The 15,973-nt window shown below is 39.4% G+C and overlaps 1 protein-coding gene across 2 annotated transcripts in view; it reads left to right on the top strand.

The window, feature by feature from the left end:
- carmil3 (capping protein regulator and myosin 1 linker 3) overlaps nucleotides 1–9,661 on the top strand; it is a 137,492-nt gene extending 127,831 nt beyond the window's left edge. For both annotated transcript variants that reach the window (XM_037534266.1, XM_037534274.1), the window contains 6 exons: nucleotides 2,775–3,066; nucleotides 4,112–4,230; nucleotides 4,312–4,447; nucleotides 5,717–5,794; nucleotides 5,941–6,048; nucleotides 8,006–9,661. In XM_037534266.1, coding sequence (XP_037390163.1) covers nucleotides 2,775–3,066; nucleotides 4,112–4,230; nucleotides 4,312–4,447; nucleotides 5,717–5,794; nucleotides 5,941–6,048; nucleotides 8,006–8,046 — 774 coding nt within the window. In that variant the 3' untranslated portion in view covers nucleotides 8,047–9,661. The remainder of the gene's footprint in view (nucleotides 1–2,774; nucleotides 3,067–4,111; nucleotides 4,231–4,311; nucleotides 4,448–5,716; nucleotides 5,795–5,940; nucleotides 6,049–8,005) is intronic.
- Nucleotides 9,662–15,973: the final 6,312 nt, after the last annotated feature.

The raw sequence follows: 15,973 nt of genomic DNA, 5'->3' as shown, positions 1-15,973 counted from the left end.
ACATTGTAATATCAACCCATTTAAAAATCCAAAAAACATTTCAAAACCATCAGAAACCAAAAGAAACACTTGATGGTTCCTTTGGATTTTTTTCGTTAGGGATACGTCCAAAAACCCCAATTAGCCCAATGCAAATTTATCACAACAAAAGCGACTGAAATGCCAATTAGCCTGAACCAAAACAAGCGTTGGCGCGTGCACTGGATGCCACTGGCTTGAACCTGCTGGACTGAAACTGGTGTGAAACCGTGGCTCTGTGGCTCTGCAGACAGATATTATTAGGCCATTTTTGAATAGTTTGCAGTAACTAAATACATTAAAGCTGTGTTTTAACAGAAATCAGTTCAGATCTTTACATTTCTCAAAATTTTCAAAAGACACAAGATAACACTCACCAGCTCTTTAGCTGGTGGTCAGATGGTCAGTGTCATAACTGAACAAGTGATTCAGTCAACAGCCAATGAGAGATGCAGGAGAGAGAGTCAAAAGCAAAAAGTGCCTCTCCAACTTAAGGGCCTTGTAATCAAGGCACTTGACTAACAATCTCAGGCTTGTCAGTTTGCAGTAAAATGCTTCTCTAGTTCTAGTTGCCGAATAGAATGTTATCCACACTTCTCCACATTTGGAGTGTATAAAAGCACAGGTCTGGTTCAGATTCAGCTTTGCAGCATTTAATAACACTGAGATCTGGAATGTTGAGTGCTTATTCAGAGCCAAAACTCATTCTGGATGTAATACCCTCTCTATACTTAATCATGCAGTGCATGTCCTTACAGTGAAAGGACAGTACATTCTGTAAAAGGCTGAAGGGGAACAGTCATATTTGGCTATTTTTGTGTATCACTGTGTCATTATAAAGGGTTGAAAAACATGTTTTTTGCTGCCGAAGCCATTTCAGAGGAAAAAAACAAGGAATAAAATGCATCAGTGATGTCGTAGGGACAAGGATTAACTCCCAAGAAGAGCAGCACAACTTTTACATTCACGTTTTAAACCCCTTTAAATTGTTTTTCCTTTCTTTTTCTTTCTTAGTTATTTCTGCTCGTTTCAGTCCTCATTTTAAACTGCAGACTGCGCCCAATGACTGATAACATGGCTAGCTAACTCAATTATGTGTTCCCTGATGTCCAATAGGGTCAGTTACGGCACGTTTATTTGAAAAAACCCATTTCCACCACTCTTTTTCATGTTTTGGCGATGTTCTAGCTTTTCCTCCTCATCTTAGCGTGAAACTCTTTTTGCGATATTTGGGTTTTTTGAATTTCGAGTTTTCTCCATTCAGTTTTTTTGCTAATTTTGCTGTGTCCATGCTGTAGTAATAGTTGGAGTTTGGTATGGCAGAGCCTTGCAGCACACATATGTTTTCAGGCTTGATCCTGAAGCAACCATAAAACCATCTCATTTCACCCTGAAAGTGACAGAAGAGAACAGCAATAAGAGGAAAACACACAGTGGAGCCTGTGAGCTCAGCATATAAATGAAAAACGTACCTTAGAATGTTTCAGCTAACTCTGTTGAGCTGTAATCTTGTGAATTGGGCACTCTTTTGAGAAACTACAGCAGTGTTAGCTCCATTATTACAGACAGCCTACTTTAGCTCAGGTTTTCTGTTTCTGCTGAGTGTCCACACAAAGACTTCCAGTCTAGATTTGATGCTGTTAAAATGTCCAAACTTTAAACCTGTCTTGAATCATCTGGCTTGGAATTTGTGAACTCACACAGATGTTTCTCAACTTTTTTGTTTTTCAGCAAGAAAAGTTGTAAGGAAGTGCTGATATTCCACTGCCTCAGCCGTAACAGTCAAAAAACACTCTTAGAGATGTAGGAATCCAGCTTTAGAGGTTCTCAAATGAAAAAAGCTCAGTATCTTTAGATATGTACCTCAAAATGTCATGATTATTTGAGTATATTATCTGAATGTTTATTTATAGGGCTGGAAAATTGATCAATGCTATTCCACGGCATGACTGGTCCCCCTACTTTCACAATCTGTTATGATTTTGTATGACTTTGTATGAAGTGCTGTTCACAATAGTTTGGAAAATCATTCTTTAGACCAAACCTGCTCTTCATATCAAGGGTGAAAGTTTTACCATAAGCTAGTGTGTTAAAACTAACAGATTACTAACAGATTACCACTTTATTTTTCCAGATGAGTATATTGTATATTGTATAACATACAAAGTATACAAATATAATCAGGAAAAACTATTAATGTATATAAGAAAATTGATAAGTTATAACCATAGAAATATAGATAACTATAAGCAGACTTCAGATTATGCTTAATGTATGTGCCTGTGTACATACTGTGTATATATAAACAGCACCAAATATATCTGTTGTACAGATATGAAATTAATTAATGTTGAGACATGCAGGTAAAAGCTCTGATGTGCTTATATAGATTTTTGTATTTATTTCTATTTAAAAAATAAAAACATATCGCTGTTGTCGGTGCAAAACCTCGTATCTCAGAAATGGTAACTTTACAGGAGAAGAAAAAAACACACATTACTTTCTATGTAAGTCAATGGAAAGAGAATTTTTACCAAGCCATTTTTGGTGATTTCTTCTGGTCCATCTCTCATGAAATTTACACACAATATAAAGGACAACATGTAGTTTCAAATTATGTCAAAAACTGAAAATCAAAAATTGTGATACAAGGTTTTGGTCCAACAACAGCGATACACAAAAATATTCTAATTTATTATATTATGTTATACTTTGCATTCTCTCATTTGTAATTGGGCTCGTATTAATTCCCACAGCAATCCCCTGACTATAGTGAAGTGTTTGGCTCCTCAGAAGAGGTCAGTTTGGCCAGCAGAGAGACATCCAGGCTGCCTGAGTCACAGGCCGAAGGTCAGACGCCCCCCATGGACAGACACGGCCAGTCAGACGGTCAAGGCCTGAGCTTGTCTTTGGCCAAGAAGGAGGAAGACGCAGTATCAGCTACAGAGTCCCAGTCACGAGACAGCAGACACAGGCCAGAGCCGCCTCCTCAGAGCAGCAAGCCCAGCTTGGCCCACACCAGGCAGCGCCATCTGGAGGAGAGCTCTGGTAATGCAGCTGGCTCAGAGACGAGGATCTCTGACCTCACAATGCATCAACTCAGTTTATTATAATCCTTGAAGGCTCATTTCATCATAAATTTCACCAAAACTTGAAAAGATATATTGAAAGGAAATCAGCCAGTAGGCAAAAATAGTAAGATTTCTTGAAATAAGCAGCAATATCTAACTCCTCCCCCCAAAATAGCTTGTATCTCCAAAGTGGTAACTTTACAGCAGCAGGCAAAAACATTCTTTACATTTAATGTAAGTTAATAAATAGAGGTTTTATCCCAAGCAGTTCTGGGGCATGTCTATGGGTCCAATCATCAGGAAATATACATATAGGGGGCTCCCAAGTGAAGTAACCTCTAAGCGTTGGCCCTATTATCAGGAGGTTGTGTGTTCAATCCCTGGTGATGCTACTAAGAACAGTGATGAAATAACATTTTAAACTATAATATAAGCATAAAAGATGTTTCCATTCACAATAATTGGACACATGGACTATAAAACTATTATCTCATTCAAGTCTCTTCATGAGACTTTACTGCTAGTAATCTCAAAATCTCAGTAAGGCTGAAAATGTTACATTTTATACCTTATTTATGTTCATGTTTGCACTGCATCCATCCAGTGCTGCTAATTGTAAAATATTGGTAAATGCATGAAAATAAGTTTTCTCTAGGGACTATTTTTCGTTAACACCCTGCATGCACCTCTGTGCCATAAAATATTGTACTTTTCAGACAAGACCTTTTTCAAAACTATCACAAAACACAGTTTCAGCAAGCCGTTCTGCGTAATACCTATAATAATAATTCTGTGAGGCAGCTTTCAGAGGCAATAAGCAATATTGCTTTTGGACGTCTGGTTCCTGTCCTTCTATGTTTACATCCTAACGAGTGAAATCTGCACAAGTTTTGATCAGTAATGGGTAGAATTCCTCTTTAAGATGAATTTATCACGGCGTCTCTGGATGTTACTGTTCCAGGACTTGTGACAATGCTGTTAAAAATGAAGCACGTGTGCATTTTTGCTTGTTTGCTTTAAAGACAAATCTACAGAAGATACTGAAGGAGGGAAAGAGGCAGATGATCTAAAGGAGGAAGTGAGATGTCAGGAAGATCAACAGCGAAAAGCAGAGGGACAAACTCCTCCCATCCCTGAAAAGGTATTTAGCATCCACACTGGTGTGTGTGCTTATTGGTGTCATTTATGAAGACTTCAATTAACTGTAATCCTCATTTTCCAGCCAAATGATTCACCTGAAACATCTCCAGCTGCCTCGCCACCACAAGACTCATCCAATGAGAATAAAGCCCCGCCTCCTGTACCACCTGCCTCTGCCAAGCCTGTGCTTAGTGTGGTAGATTCATCTGTCAGTCAAGGTAACAGCCACAGGTGTCACCTTACAAACCCAATCCCAAAAAAGGTACATGCAAATAAACAGAAAGTCATATATATATATATATATATATGATAGCAATACAAAAACAAGATATTCAAAGCTTTATTGTATTAACGTCTTTGTTTTATTGTAAAAATACACTCACTCTTAGTTTAATGCCTGCAACGTGTTTCAAAAAAGGGAGAACAGCGGCAATTTGGGACTAGTAATGCTGCTAAATGTGCCATGCACCATTGTTATGAGGGAACATGTTCCATTGTCCCAACATAATCAGTGTTAATTGCTGGGAAATACATATCCTGCCTGTTTTATTATATTAAAAGCCATGTATAATATGTCTAACGCATCACGTCAGGTCAAGGTAATTTAGAATCCTGTGTCTCCTATTTGTAAATATGAGTCTGTCAGCTGTTTCATTGGCATTTGGCATATAAGCAAATGAAAGTGGTTCAGTTAAACGTTAATTTACCTGATTTTAAGCTCAGTTAAATGTCAATTCATGTGATTACAAGCTTTAGTACTTTATAAGGGTCATTCCGCAGAAACGTCCACTTTTTATCTCTCCGTGGGTGTCCCTGGTGTTACCGATCCACATTGGTGTTACACATAAGAAATATATGTATAATTAAAAAAAAAAAAACAATATTGCTTTGCATTATTATTTACTATTTGCAATATTGCAATATGGCTTTAAGAAAGTGTCATTTTTGTTTTATTTTAAAACATAAGAAAATTGTAACCCTGACGTGTTTTTCAAGTGTAGGATGTCTGTAAATGCTAGAGACACAAAAATGTTTCCATAGAATGACTCAGCACAGTAATTCCAATAGCTGTAATAATTCTATCCACTGATATCATTTACATTTATGGCATTTGGCTGACACTCTTATCCAGAGTGGCTTACAATTTGATCAGTATACATAGGAAGGTGAAGGTGGTGTTAGGAGTCTTGCCCAAGGACCCTTATTGGTATAGTGTTGGGTGTTTACCCAGGTGGGGTTTGAACCCCAGTCTACAGTGTAGAAGGCTGAGGTGTTGCCCACTATACTATACGAACCACTACGAGAGAAAATATTCGTACTATTTGCGTTTAAGTGATTAAACATAAATATGAAGATCATGTTGCTCATAGTTAGTAGTCCATATGACGATCATAATGTGCTCAATAACACATAATGACATTATTATGACAACAGTGGCAGGATTGATCACATTGATGGTCATGGTGGTGGTGGTATTTTATGTTTAGGGGATGAGGAAGAGGCCAACTTAAACGGAGGTCCCGCAAAGTCTCAACGAAACCGAAAGGCGCACTCCTGTGAGGGAGGTAAGTCCACACCTCTAACTCATGTTTGTTATTGAGTTGGTTGTATGTGAGAGAATATACTTCAGATCTGTGAATCAGATCTTTCTCATTCATTTGATCTCTTTAATTACAACATCTAAGCAATACGCATGTGTTGTTTTGCGCAGGCATGGAGCAAGGCAGCCCCAGTGATCTGGAGAGGTCTTCAGATCCCAAGCCCCCTGTGAAAAAACCCAGACTTCCTCCAAAAAGAAACAAATCATTGGATTTTCCTGGTAATTTGCCGGTGTGAGTGAGAGTGTGGACGGAGACATTCATCAGCCACTTTATTAGAAACACCTACTTTGTCCTTCCACTTATTGGCCAGTTTATCAGAAGCATCTACTTCCACTCACTGGCCACTTTATTAGAAGCACCTATCTTGTACTTCCACTCACTGGTCACTTTATTAGAAATATCAACCTCATATTTCCACTCACTGCTCACTTTATCAGAAAGCCCTATCACGTACTTCCACTCACTGGCCACTTTATTATGAACACCTACCTTGTAGTTCCACTCACTGTTCACTTTACTGTTGATAATCCCAATTCTTTAAAAAAAACATATCATGGCAGTTATTTTTAGACATCACCCAGACTTAATGGCTAACATAAACTAGCCATCAATAGTTGGGCTACAGGCTTTACATCAAGGTGGGACTACATGGTGTGTGTTTCTAATAAAGTGGCCAGTAAGGGCAGCATTTGATGAAAAGAACCTTGCCACCTGTTGGGAATGGAGGTGGATCTATTATGCTTTGGGGTTGTGTGGCATAATAGCAGCAAAGGAAACATTGCATAGGTTGATGGAACAGGACAATGATCCAAAACATACCTCAAAATCCACGAAAGCTTTATTACATTGAAAACAGTAGAAAAACACAATATTTGCTATTTTACCTCATAAATGTTGTTTTTTTTTAAGTATTTTTTCATTCCAGAAATAATGCCTGCATCACTTTGCAAAAGAGTTGGGACATGAGCATTTTTACCACAGTGTTACGTCACCTTTCCTGTTAACAACACTTAAAAATCGTTTGGGGACTGAAGACAAAAACTGATCCAGTTTTGAAAGCGGACTTTTCGTGCCTTTCATTAGTTACACAAGTCTTCAGCTGTGTAACCATATGAGGACTTTGCTGCCATTTTTTGCACTTCATATTGCAGCATATTTTCAATAGGAGACAGACAGGCCAGACTAGCACCTGCACTCCCTGTTTACACATGTGCATTATGTGGTTGGGCAGTCATGGGCTGGAGGTTAGGGAACCAACCTTGGCATTTAAAAGGCAGCATATACACTTTAACATTCATGAAAGTTATCCACTGATAACCCCCCCCCCCCCACACACACACACACACCATGACATGGCTTTTGAACTTTATGCTAGTAACAATTTAGATGATCTTTTTCCTCCTTGTCCTGGAGAAGACATTATTTCCATAAACAGTCGAAAAGGTTGACTTGTCAGACCACAATACATGTTTCATGAGCTTGAGCCCAGAGAAGTCAGCAGTGTTTCTGGGTGTTGTTGATAACTTGCATTTGTGAAAGCTGCAACATACGGTGTTTATTTATTGCACTTTGTCAAAGTATTCCTGAGCCCAAGCAGTGATGTCCATCACAGAAGCATGCTGGTTTCAAAGGTCATGGGCATCGAGTTGTAGTTTTTGGCCTTGCTTTTTATAAACAGCAAGACTTTTTGCTAGTTTATTTTTGACAAAGTGATGAGCCTCGACTCAGCATTGCTCATGAAGGACCAGGCCACCTCTTTTGAAATGTTTTCCAAACTCCTAGCCTTACGTTGACCCTGTGCCAACTTTTTTGGAACATGTTGCAAGCATCAATTTCATTTCAGTTTCAATGCACACAAACATTGAGGTTAATAAGATAAACCGTTTTTTTTGGTAAGCAACATCTATTAACATCTATAACATATATTTCAGATAATCAGGCGTAATTGTACATTAACATTTGCACCTTTCATAGCAAGTGGAGCTGATAAAATGATCAGTGAATGTCTATTCCAGGTAGGTGTAGCTGATAAAGTGCTCAGTGAGTGTATGTCTTATGTGTCCAGATGGCCCTGAGCTGACCTTTAACAAAGCCAGATTAGTAAATAAGGTAGCATAAGGCTCTGTCTTTCACCTCTCTCTCTCTCTTCTCTCTCTTCTCTCTCTCTCATTTTAGGTAATCACAGTCCAGATCCAAGCAATGGCAAAGCATCGTGACCCCATGGCACTGATGAGCAGAAGGTCCTCTTTCAAGCAGAGAAAGAGCAGAGGGGAAGAGGAGAGCAGAGGGAGACAGACAGAGGATGAAAATAGGGAGAGGAGCTGGGTGGACTGATCTTAAGTTACTTACGGGATGGACGGAAATGCGTTGTCTTTCACTTTACCATCTCTCTCTCTCTCTCTCTCTCTCTCTCTCTCTCTCTCTCTCTCTCACACACACACATGCACTCTACTCCACTGCTCTCACTCATATCCCTTAATTTACTGAGCGAAATGCTCCATGACCATGCGTTCGATTTCAAGAGCTATGAGGTCTCCTTTCCTCCCCGTCTCTTTACCTCATCCCTACTTTCTTCTGTCCTGCCTCTCAATCCGCAGACAATCCTTGACACAGCTATAGCTGCGTTTTAAAGGTACAATGAGTCATATTTCCATACTACTTCACAAATCATACATTACTGACTTATTGCTTCGCTTGCTGTGATCTCAGAATATGATGTAACCTCCAGTGTTAGCCCAGTGTCCGTGTTTTCTCTTTTTCCAGATGTACAGGCTGTGAGCCTCCACTGTGCGTTTCATTCCTACCGCCAATTAAAGGGCCCATGTCAAGGGAAGCGGAATTATTTCTCCTTTTTTGGAATAAATGACTTTTAATGTGGTGTGAACTTTTATTAAGGTTTCCAAACGTCACTCCCCAGTTCATATATGGAGACTAAGGCTAAGGCGAATACAGCCTGTTTTGAAGTTGTCAGGTTTGTGATGTCGCATTAAAAAAAAAGCATCCGCCTATTCGGCCTACAGCAGTTTAGCCCCGCCCATTCAAATTGACACTGACATTTATGAAAGATGCTCCATTATTAATTCTATCAAAAGAAAACATTCTTATTAATATTCTTTTATTTGTTTATCTTTTTTTTTAAATCTATTACTTGTAATATGGCAACTAAACTGCAAGTACAGCCTGTTTTGAGGGTGTCGGTTTTGTGATGTCACAAAAAAACACAGCATATTTACGTACTTCAGCCTAAAGCAGTTTAGCCCCGCCCTTTCAAACTGACCTTATGAGGAAGGTTTCAGCTAGAACTGCTTTTTGAATGAGGCACAATACAGGACAGCCTGTCAGAGCAGAGCTCATTTACATCTATAAGAGCCTTAAAGGCACAGTAACAAAAACAGCCAGTTTCATTCTAAGACGTAATGGATTTAGGGGGTAAGAGAAAAACGTAGGATAAATAAGATATGGGCCCTTTAAGTATTATTCAGTCTTGCATCACATCAAGTCTGAAGGGAAATTTCCACTTATTGTACCTTTAACTTGAATTGAAATGTGTAAATATGAAATATAAGCAGGCCAATTTTGCACTAATCATTGACTCAATAATTGTCTGTAACGGTCAGACTGAGCATTACTGTTGTGAACTTTAAGCTTACTGTTTTTTAGCGGAAGACAATGTCAAACGGATCATTTTTATCGTCGCAGTCTGTCCTCATCCTGTTCAACGATATCCACATAGCTGATTCCTATTTTATGCTATGCGAGCTGGTTTTAAATGACCTCTATTTTCTACTGATGGTGGTGTAAATGTGAAATCAATAAAGAGGAGAATCTCTATGCACAGCGGCTGGTCTCTGAAGCCCGGGTCTAATGAACGGCTCTCAAACACAAAGTAAAGTAAGTGAAAGGAGTGAAGGCGGCCGTCTAATGGCCTCAGTGTACTTTCAGCAAGAGGAAGCTGGCAGAGGTGGCATGAAGCTTACAGGCTTTCATGCCTTCCGTGGCTTCACTTTGGCTGATATGTCATTGAATGATGCCTCCTTTGGGCCCATCAGTCACAGACTTTGTCGTTTGACATGTTTTGATGACATATTCTCTACAGAGAAAGCGCGTTTTAATGCACTACTACTGTCTGTTTGTGCCCTGTGTAAAAGAATAAAATTATATATTTGATCTTTCATTTTTTTACCAATGTGTTAAGCAAAAAAAATTGAATTGTGCACTAATTTCGGCAAAAACATGCCACCTTCATGCTTTTTCTCTGCAGAGGATGTGTTAACGTACTTTCACTGAGAAAATCAAAACAGTATAAATTCACTGACTTTTTAAAATGACCTCAAGCATATTTTACTAGTACAGTTAGTTTATGAAATAAGCTATAAGCTGATAATTCTATTACACAAATTCAATATTCATCATATATATATATATATATATATATATATATATATATATATATATATATATAGGTGTATGTGTATATATATATATATATATATATATATATATATATATATAAATAAAATCACATATTATATTCATGTCACCATGAATATCACTTGTAATATGTATACAATAATAATACACATTTTATTATTACTATTGATCACAAAATTATGTTAACATTCATTATAATAATGATAATGTTATCATTTAAGTTCTCATTGGCTTATTTTTATTCTTATATTTGTTTATCATTTATCAAATATATCACTTGTGATATCATTTATATAATAGTAATGCACATATTTTATTATTATTATTAGTAGTAGTAGTAGTATTATATAGCAGTAATTGTTTATTTTATTTATTCTAATATTTGTTCAACATTTATCATATTTATCAAATGTGAAATAGTTTATGGAATAATAATGCAAATATTCTATTATTATTATTATTATTATTATTATTATGTGTCACAAAATTATGCGTAAATTGATTACCATAACAATACTGTAATAATTATGGCTTAATGTTATTCTTCTATTTGTTTAGCATTTATCAAATGTATCACTTGTGATATAATGTATATAAAAATGCAAATATTATATTATTGATCACAACTTATTTTTTTATTTATTATGATATAAATAATGTTACGATTTTGGCTTATTTTGATTCTTATATTTGTTTATCGTTTATCATAATTATCAGTTGAGATACATTGAATGTACTACTAATGCAAATATTTTATTATTATTATTTATCACAAAATAATTTTTACATTCATTATAATACCAGTAATTATTGGATTTGGTCTTATTTTATTATATATTTATTTTTCCATTGTAATTATTTCAACCACTTAATCACCACTTCACAAGTGTTCCTTACAGTAGAATAACCACCACTGTGGACGGACATTAGTGTAGAACCGTGTTTAATTTTAGAGCAGTCCACTGTGCTCCGTTCAAACAGCCCCCAGGACCCTTCGGTCCTGCCCAAAGAACCATATGGCACCAGGTTAGAATCTTTTTCTTCCTGCACTGCTTTTGAAAAACTCCGTAGGGCTGCTAATGACCAAACAGCAGTCCAGCTACATGTCTGACCACTAAAATTGTTCACAGTATCAGGAATCACTCTAACACTACAACATCATTGCAGAGTGCTGTTGAAAAGTTAAACTCATTAAATATTAGTAGTTCCTGCTGTGGACAAAGGAGGGCGCCAAAGGCCTGTTGGTAGCAGTGATGTGGAGCAGCGTTGAAGGGAAACCAGATTTTTTTTAAACTTCTGCTAAAATGAATCATTCAATTGTAAACCAAGTCATTCAGAGGGGTTTGGTCAAACACACTGTTCAGTGGTGGTGATAGGAACCAGACGTCTGAAGTGTTCAGCTCTGATTTTCAATGGTCGGGACCCCCACAGCACCACCACGACAGAGCAGGTACTATTTGGGTGGTGGATCATTCTCAGCACTGCAGTAACGCTGACGTGGTGGTGGTGTGTTAGTGTGTGTTGTTCTGGTACGAGTGGATCAGACACAGCAGCACTGCTGGAGTTTTTAAACGCTGTGTCCACTCACTGTCCACTCTATTAGACACTCCTACCTTGTCAGTCCAGTTTGTGTTGGTCATCCTCTAGTCCTTCATCAGTGGTCACAGGATGCTGCCCACGGGACGCTGTTGGCTGGGTATTTTTGGTTAGTGGACTATACAACACACACTAACACATCACCACCACATCCGTGTTACTGCAGTGCTGAGAATGATCCACCACCCAAATATTACCTGCTCTGTGAGGGTCCATGGGGGTCCTGACCACTGAAGAACAGGGTAACAGAGTATCAGAGAAACAGATGGACTACAGTCTGTAACTGTAGAACTACAAAGTGCACTTATACAGTAAGTGGAGCTGATAAAATGGACAATGAGTGTAAAAACCAAGGATAATGTTATGTCATAATGTTGTGCCTGATCTGTGAATGTATATATGAAAGAAAGAAAGCAGATTTTGAAAGGAAATTCTACCAACTTTCAAAATTTCTGTATAGTGCAATGTATATACCCTACACAAAACCACCAGTGAACCTACGCGTGTTGTTGATGATGGTAAAATTTCATAAATCTGAAAAGAAAGTTAGAAAAACATTTTCTTTGAGGACTATTTTGCCTCACAACACCCTTTATGTACCCCTCCACCTTAAACATATTTAAAAAATAGTGTGTTTTAGGCCAAAACCTTCTCAAAACGATCACAAAACAATGCCTCAGGCATCAGACAGTGTATTCATAACCATTTTTAATGCAATAACTTTCTGTGATGTAGCTACTAGAGGCATTAAACTTCTCAGACGTCTGGTTCCCATCACCACCACTGTGAACAATTCTGACTGTAAGTTTCTCTAGAACAGAGCATTTCACACCAAACCACTCTGAATGACTCTGTGTGCATCTTAATGATGGGGGAAATGTGAAAGATTAGTGGCAATGCCCTTTAAAATAAAACAAAGATATGGATTTGATTGAATAAATTGATAGTAAAAGAACTTTAACATAAAGACTGGAGATTAAAGCTTGCATTAAAAAATCTATAGCTGCTTTTAAAAAGTCTGGGCATATACTGACTCTTTCTCTCTCTCTCTCTCTCTCTCTCTCTGTCTCTCTCTCTCTCGCTCTCTTGCTGTCACAAAGCACATGTTGGCTGCATTTATCAGATCGATATGGGACAAACATTAACTCAGATTAAAGGTGTGTTCCATTAACGCAGATTAAAGAGGCGGCGTGTTCACCTGCGCAAAACATCCATAAATCTTTCAATTAATAACGTCCCATTTACGCTCACATTCACACGCAAACATGCACCAGGCGAGCGTAATGAGGTCTGTTGATGTTAAAGGCAGCTGTTTAAATACATGTGAGTAATTCCTCCTAAAATGCGACCACATGCAGCCACAAACACACCTGGACACACACACACACACACACACACACACACACCCTCCTAGCCGCTTCTCCCTCAGGGTTGCGGGGGGGTGCTGGAGCCTATCCCAGCTGTCATTGGACGGAAGGCAGGATACACCCTGGAAAGGTCGCCAGTCCATCGCAGGGCAGACAGACAGACCTAGGGGCAATTTAGCATATCCAATTGGCCTGACTGCATGTCTTTGGACTGTGGGAGGAAACCGGAGAACCCGGAGGAAACCCACACAGACACGGGGAGAACATGCAAACTCCACACAGAGAGGACCCTGGTCACCCTGGCTGGGACTTGAACCCAGGCCCTTCTTGCAACAGTGCTCACACGCATACAGTAACAAGCTATAAGAAACATGCAGTGACAAACAAGAAATCCTAAAATGCTTGTATGTCCAGGAGGGGCAGACCACGGTACAACAACCCCAGTTTTACCAGTCATGGCCTCATGACCCTCCCACCTCTCTCCTGAGAGTAAAATCCCACATCTGGGATATAATATAGTCAGCACTTATCAATAAAATCTATTCCAACCCAGGGGTTCTCAGCTACTGGGCTGAAGCACACAGTGGTCCACAGGCCCAGACTCAGGGCGAGGCAGTAATTCATACTGGGTCGGTAATGTATAAGTCAGAAAATTATTCGAAAGTGAGGAAGAAGCCAAAAAAGTGTTATTTTAATAATAAGATTGTAAAATCAACACACACATACACTCACCGGCCACTTTATTAAGTACAGTATGTTCAGTTGCTTGTTAACACAAACAGCGAATCAGCCAATCACACGGCTGCAACTCAGTGCATTTAGGCATGTAGAGGTGGTCAAGACAACTTGCTGAAGTGCAGACCGAGCATCAGAACGGGGAAGAAAGGGGATTTAAGGGGCTTTGAACGTGGCGTGGTTGTTGGTGCCAGACGGGCTGGTCTGAGTATTTCAGAAACTGCTGATCTACTGGGATTTTCACACACAACCATCTCTAGGGTTTACAGAGAACGGTCCAAAAAAGAGGAAATATCCAGTGAGCGGTCAGTTGTGTGGACAAAAATGCCTTGTTGATGTGAGAGATCAGAGGAGAATGGGCAGACTGGTTCCAGATGATAGAAAGGCAACAGGAACTCAAACCACCAACCAAAATCTCTGAGGAACGTTTCCAACACCTTGTCGAAAGTATGCCACGAAGAATTAAGGTGGTTCTGAAGGCAAAAGGGGGTCCCACCTTTTACTAGTAAGGTGTGCCTAATAAAGTGGCCAGTGAGTGTGCATAATGTAAGCCTCTTATACTTCTGGGTCGCTGGGGAAGCTGGAGTCTAGCCCAGTAGTCATTGGGCATAAGGCAGGAAACACCCTGGACGGGTCGCCAGTCCATTGCAGGGCTTATGAAATCAATGAAGACCAGGTTTGTGAACCCTTAGTTTGATGGGTAATACAGTGGTGCTTTGAAGCGGACCAGACTTATTGTTCCAACACACCCCTCACATGCTCATTCTGATTGAGATCTGGGCAGTTTATGTGCTAGACAACACCTTGAGCTCTTCATCATGTTCCTCAAATCATTCCCCAAAAATGTATGTAGCTTGGCAGGGTGCATTTCTACAGGCCGTTACTTCCCCAGGTAAACGGCATACATGTACCCAACCACCGCATGATGAAAAAGAAAACCAAACTCATTGGACAAGGCAACGTTTTTCCATTGCTCCGAGGTCCAGTTCTGATGCTCCATTGTAGATATTTGTTACAGTGGACAGCGGTTTGCTTCCGTTGGTTCAGACCAGATGGGATGGGCTTCCTAACCCTTGATGAGCCTTGGATGGGCTTCCTTACTCTTGATGAGCCTTGGATGGTCAATGCCTTGCTGGTTTGTGGTTGTCCCTCCTAGGAAAACTGTCTGTAGGTACTCACAACTGCTGACCTGGACTACCCATCACCGCTTGTCAAAGTTGCTCAGGTCTTCATATCTGCTCATTAGTAGCATCCAACACGACCACTGGAAACAACCATTTGTGCACACACACACATTTTCTAAACCGCATATGCTTCTGGGTCGCAGAGGGAGCTGGAGCCTATCCCAGCAGTCACTGGCCGGAAGGAAGGATACACTCTGGCCAAGTCAAAGTCCATCACGTGAACCAACCATCTGCAATATTCTCTTCATCTGTGAACGGTCACTATCTTTTGGCTCATGTGTGTATATTTAAAGTCGTTCTTTCTTATTTTGTGACTATGCAATGTATTTCTACTCTTCATGTTTTTTTTTTATAACAGACAAATATGAACAACCTCTAAACTAGAACAAAAACTGGTACAATCTCCCAGGTCTCCTCTATTCCATATGATTTACAGCGCTGCCTGAGCTCCCCAGTCCAGTAAACACATTTCATTCATTATCCTGTTTCATTCATTGAGTCTTTGATTATACTTTCCCAGCTGATCTGTGGTGCTGGAAGCTCATTAAGTATTTATAGCTCTTTCTCTCACTTTCCTCCTCATCCTCCCCCAGCACGTCCTTCTAATTGGCTTCCGTTGTCTTGAAAGTCTCCTTAACAACACATAAAGCTTGTAATTCCCAGGTGAGGAGAGATTGCAATGGATTAGCATTTTAGGCCTGTGTGGGGGAGGGAGGTGGTTCAGGAGGTGGACGCAGGTGCATTCCTTCACTTTGTTCTCCCTCTGTGTGTGGCTGTTCTGTCTATATAACAGCGTCTATGGTGGGTTTTTTTCCGAAGTGGTTTCTGAA

The sequence above is a fragment of the Pygocentrus nattereri genome, chromosome 2 (genome assembly GCF_015220715.1).
Source record: "Pygocentrus nattereri isolate fPygNat1 chromosome 2, fPygNat1.pri, whole genome shotgun sequence".
Classification (NCBI taxonomy): domain Eukaryota; kingdom Metazoa; phylum Chordata; class Actinopteri; order Characiformes; family Serrasalmidae; genus Pygocentrus; species Pygocentrus nattereri.
The sequence above is the reverse complement of the archived record's forward strand: the minus strand, read 5'-3'. Positions and strand labels throughout refer to the sequence as shown.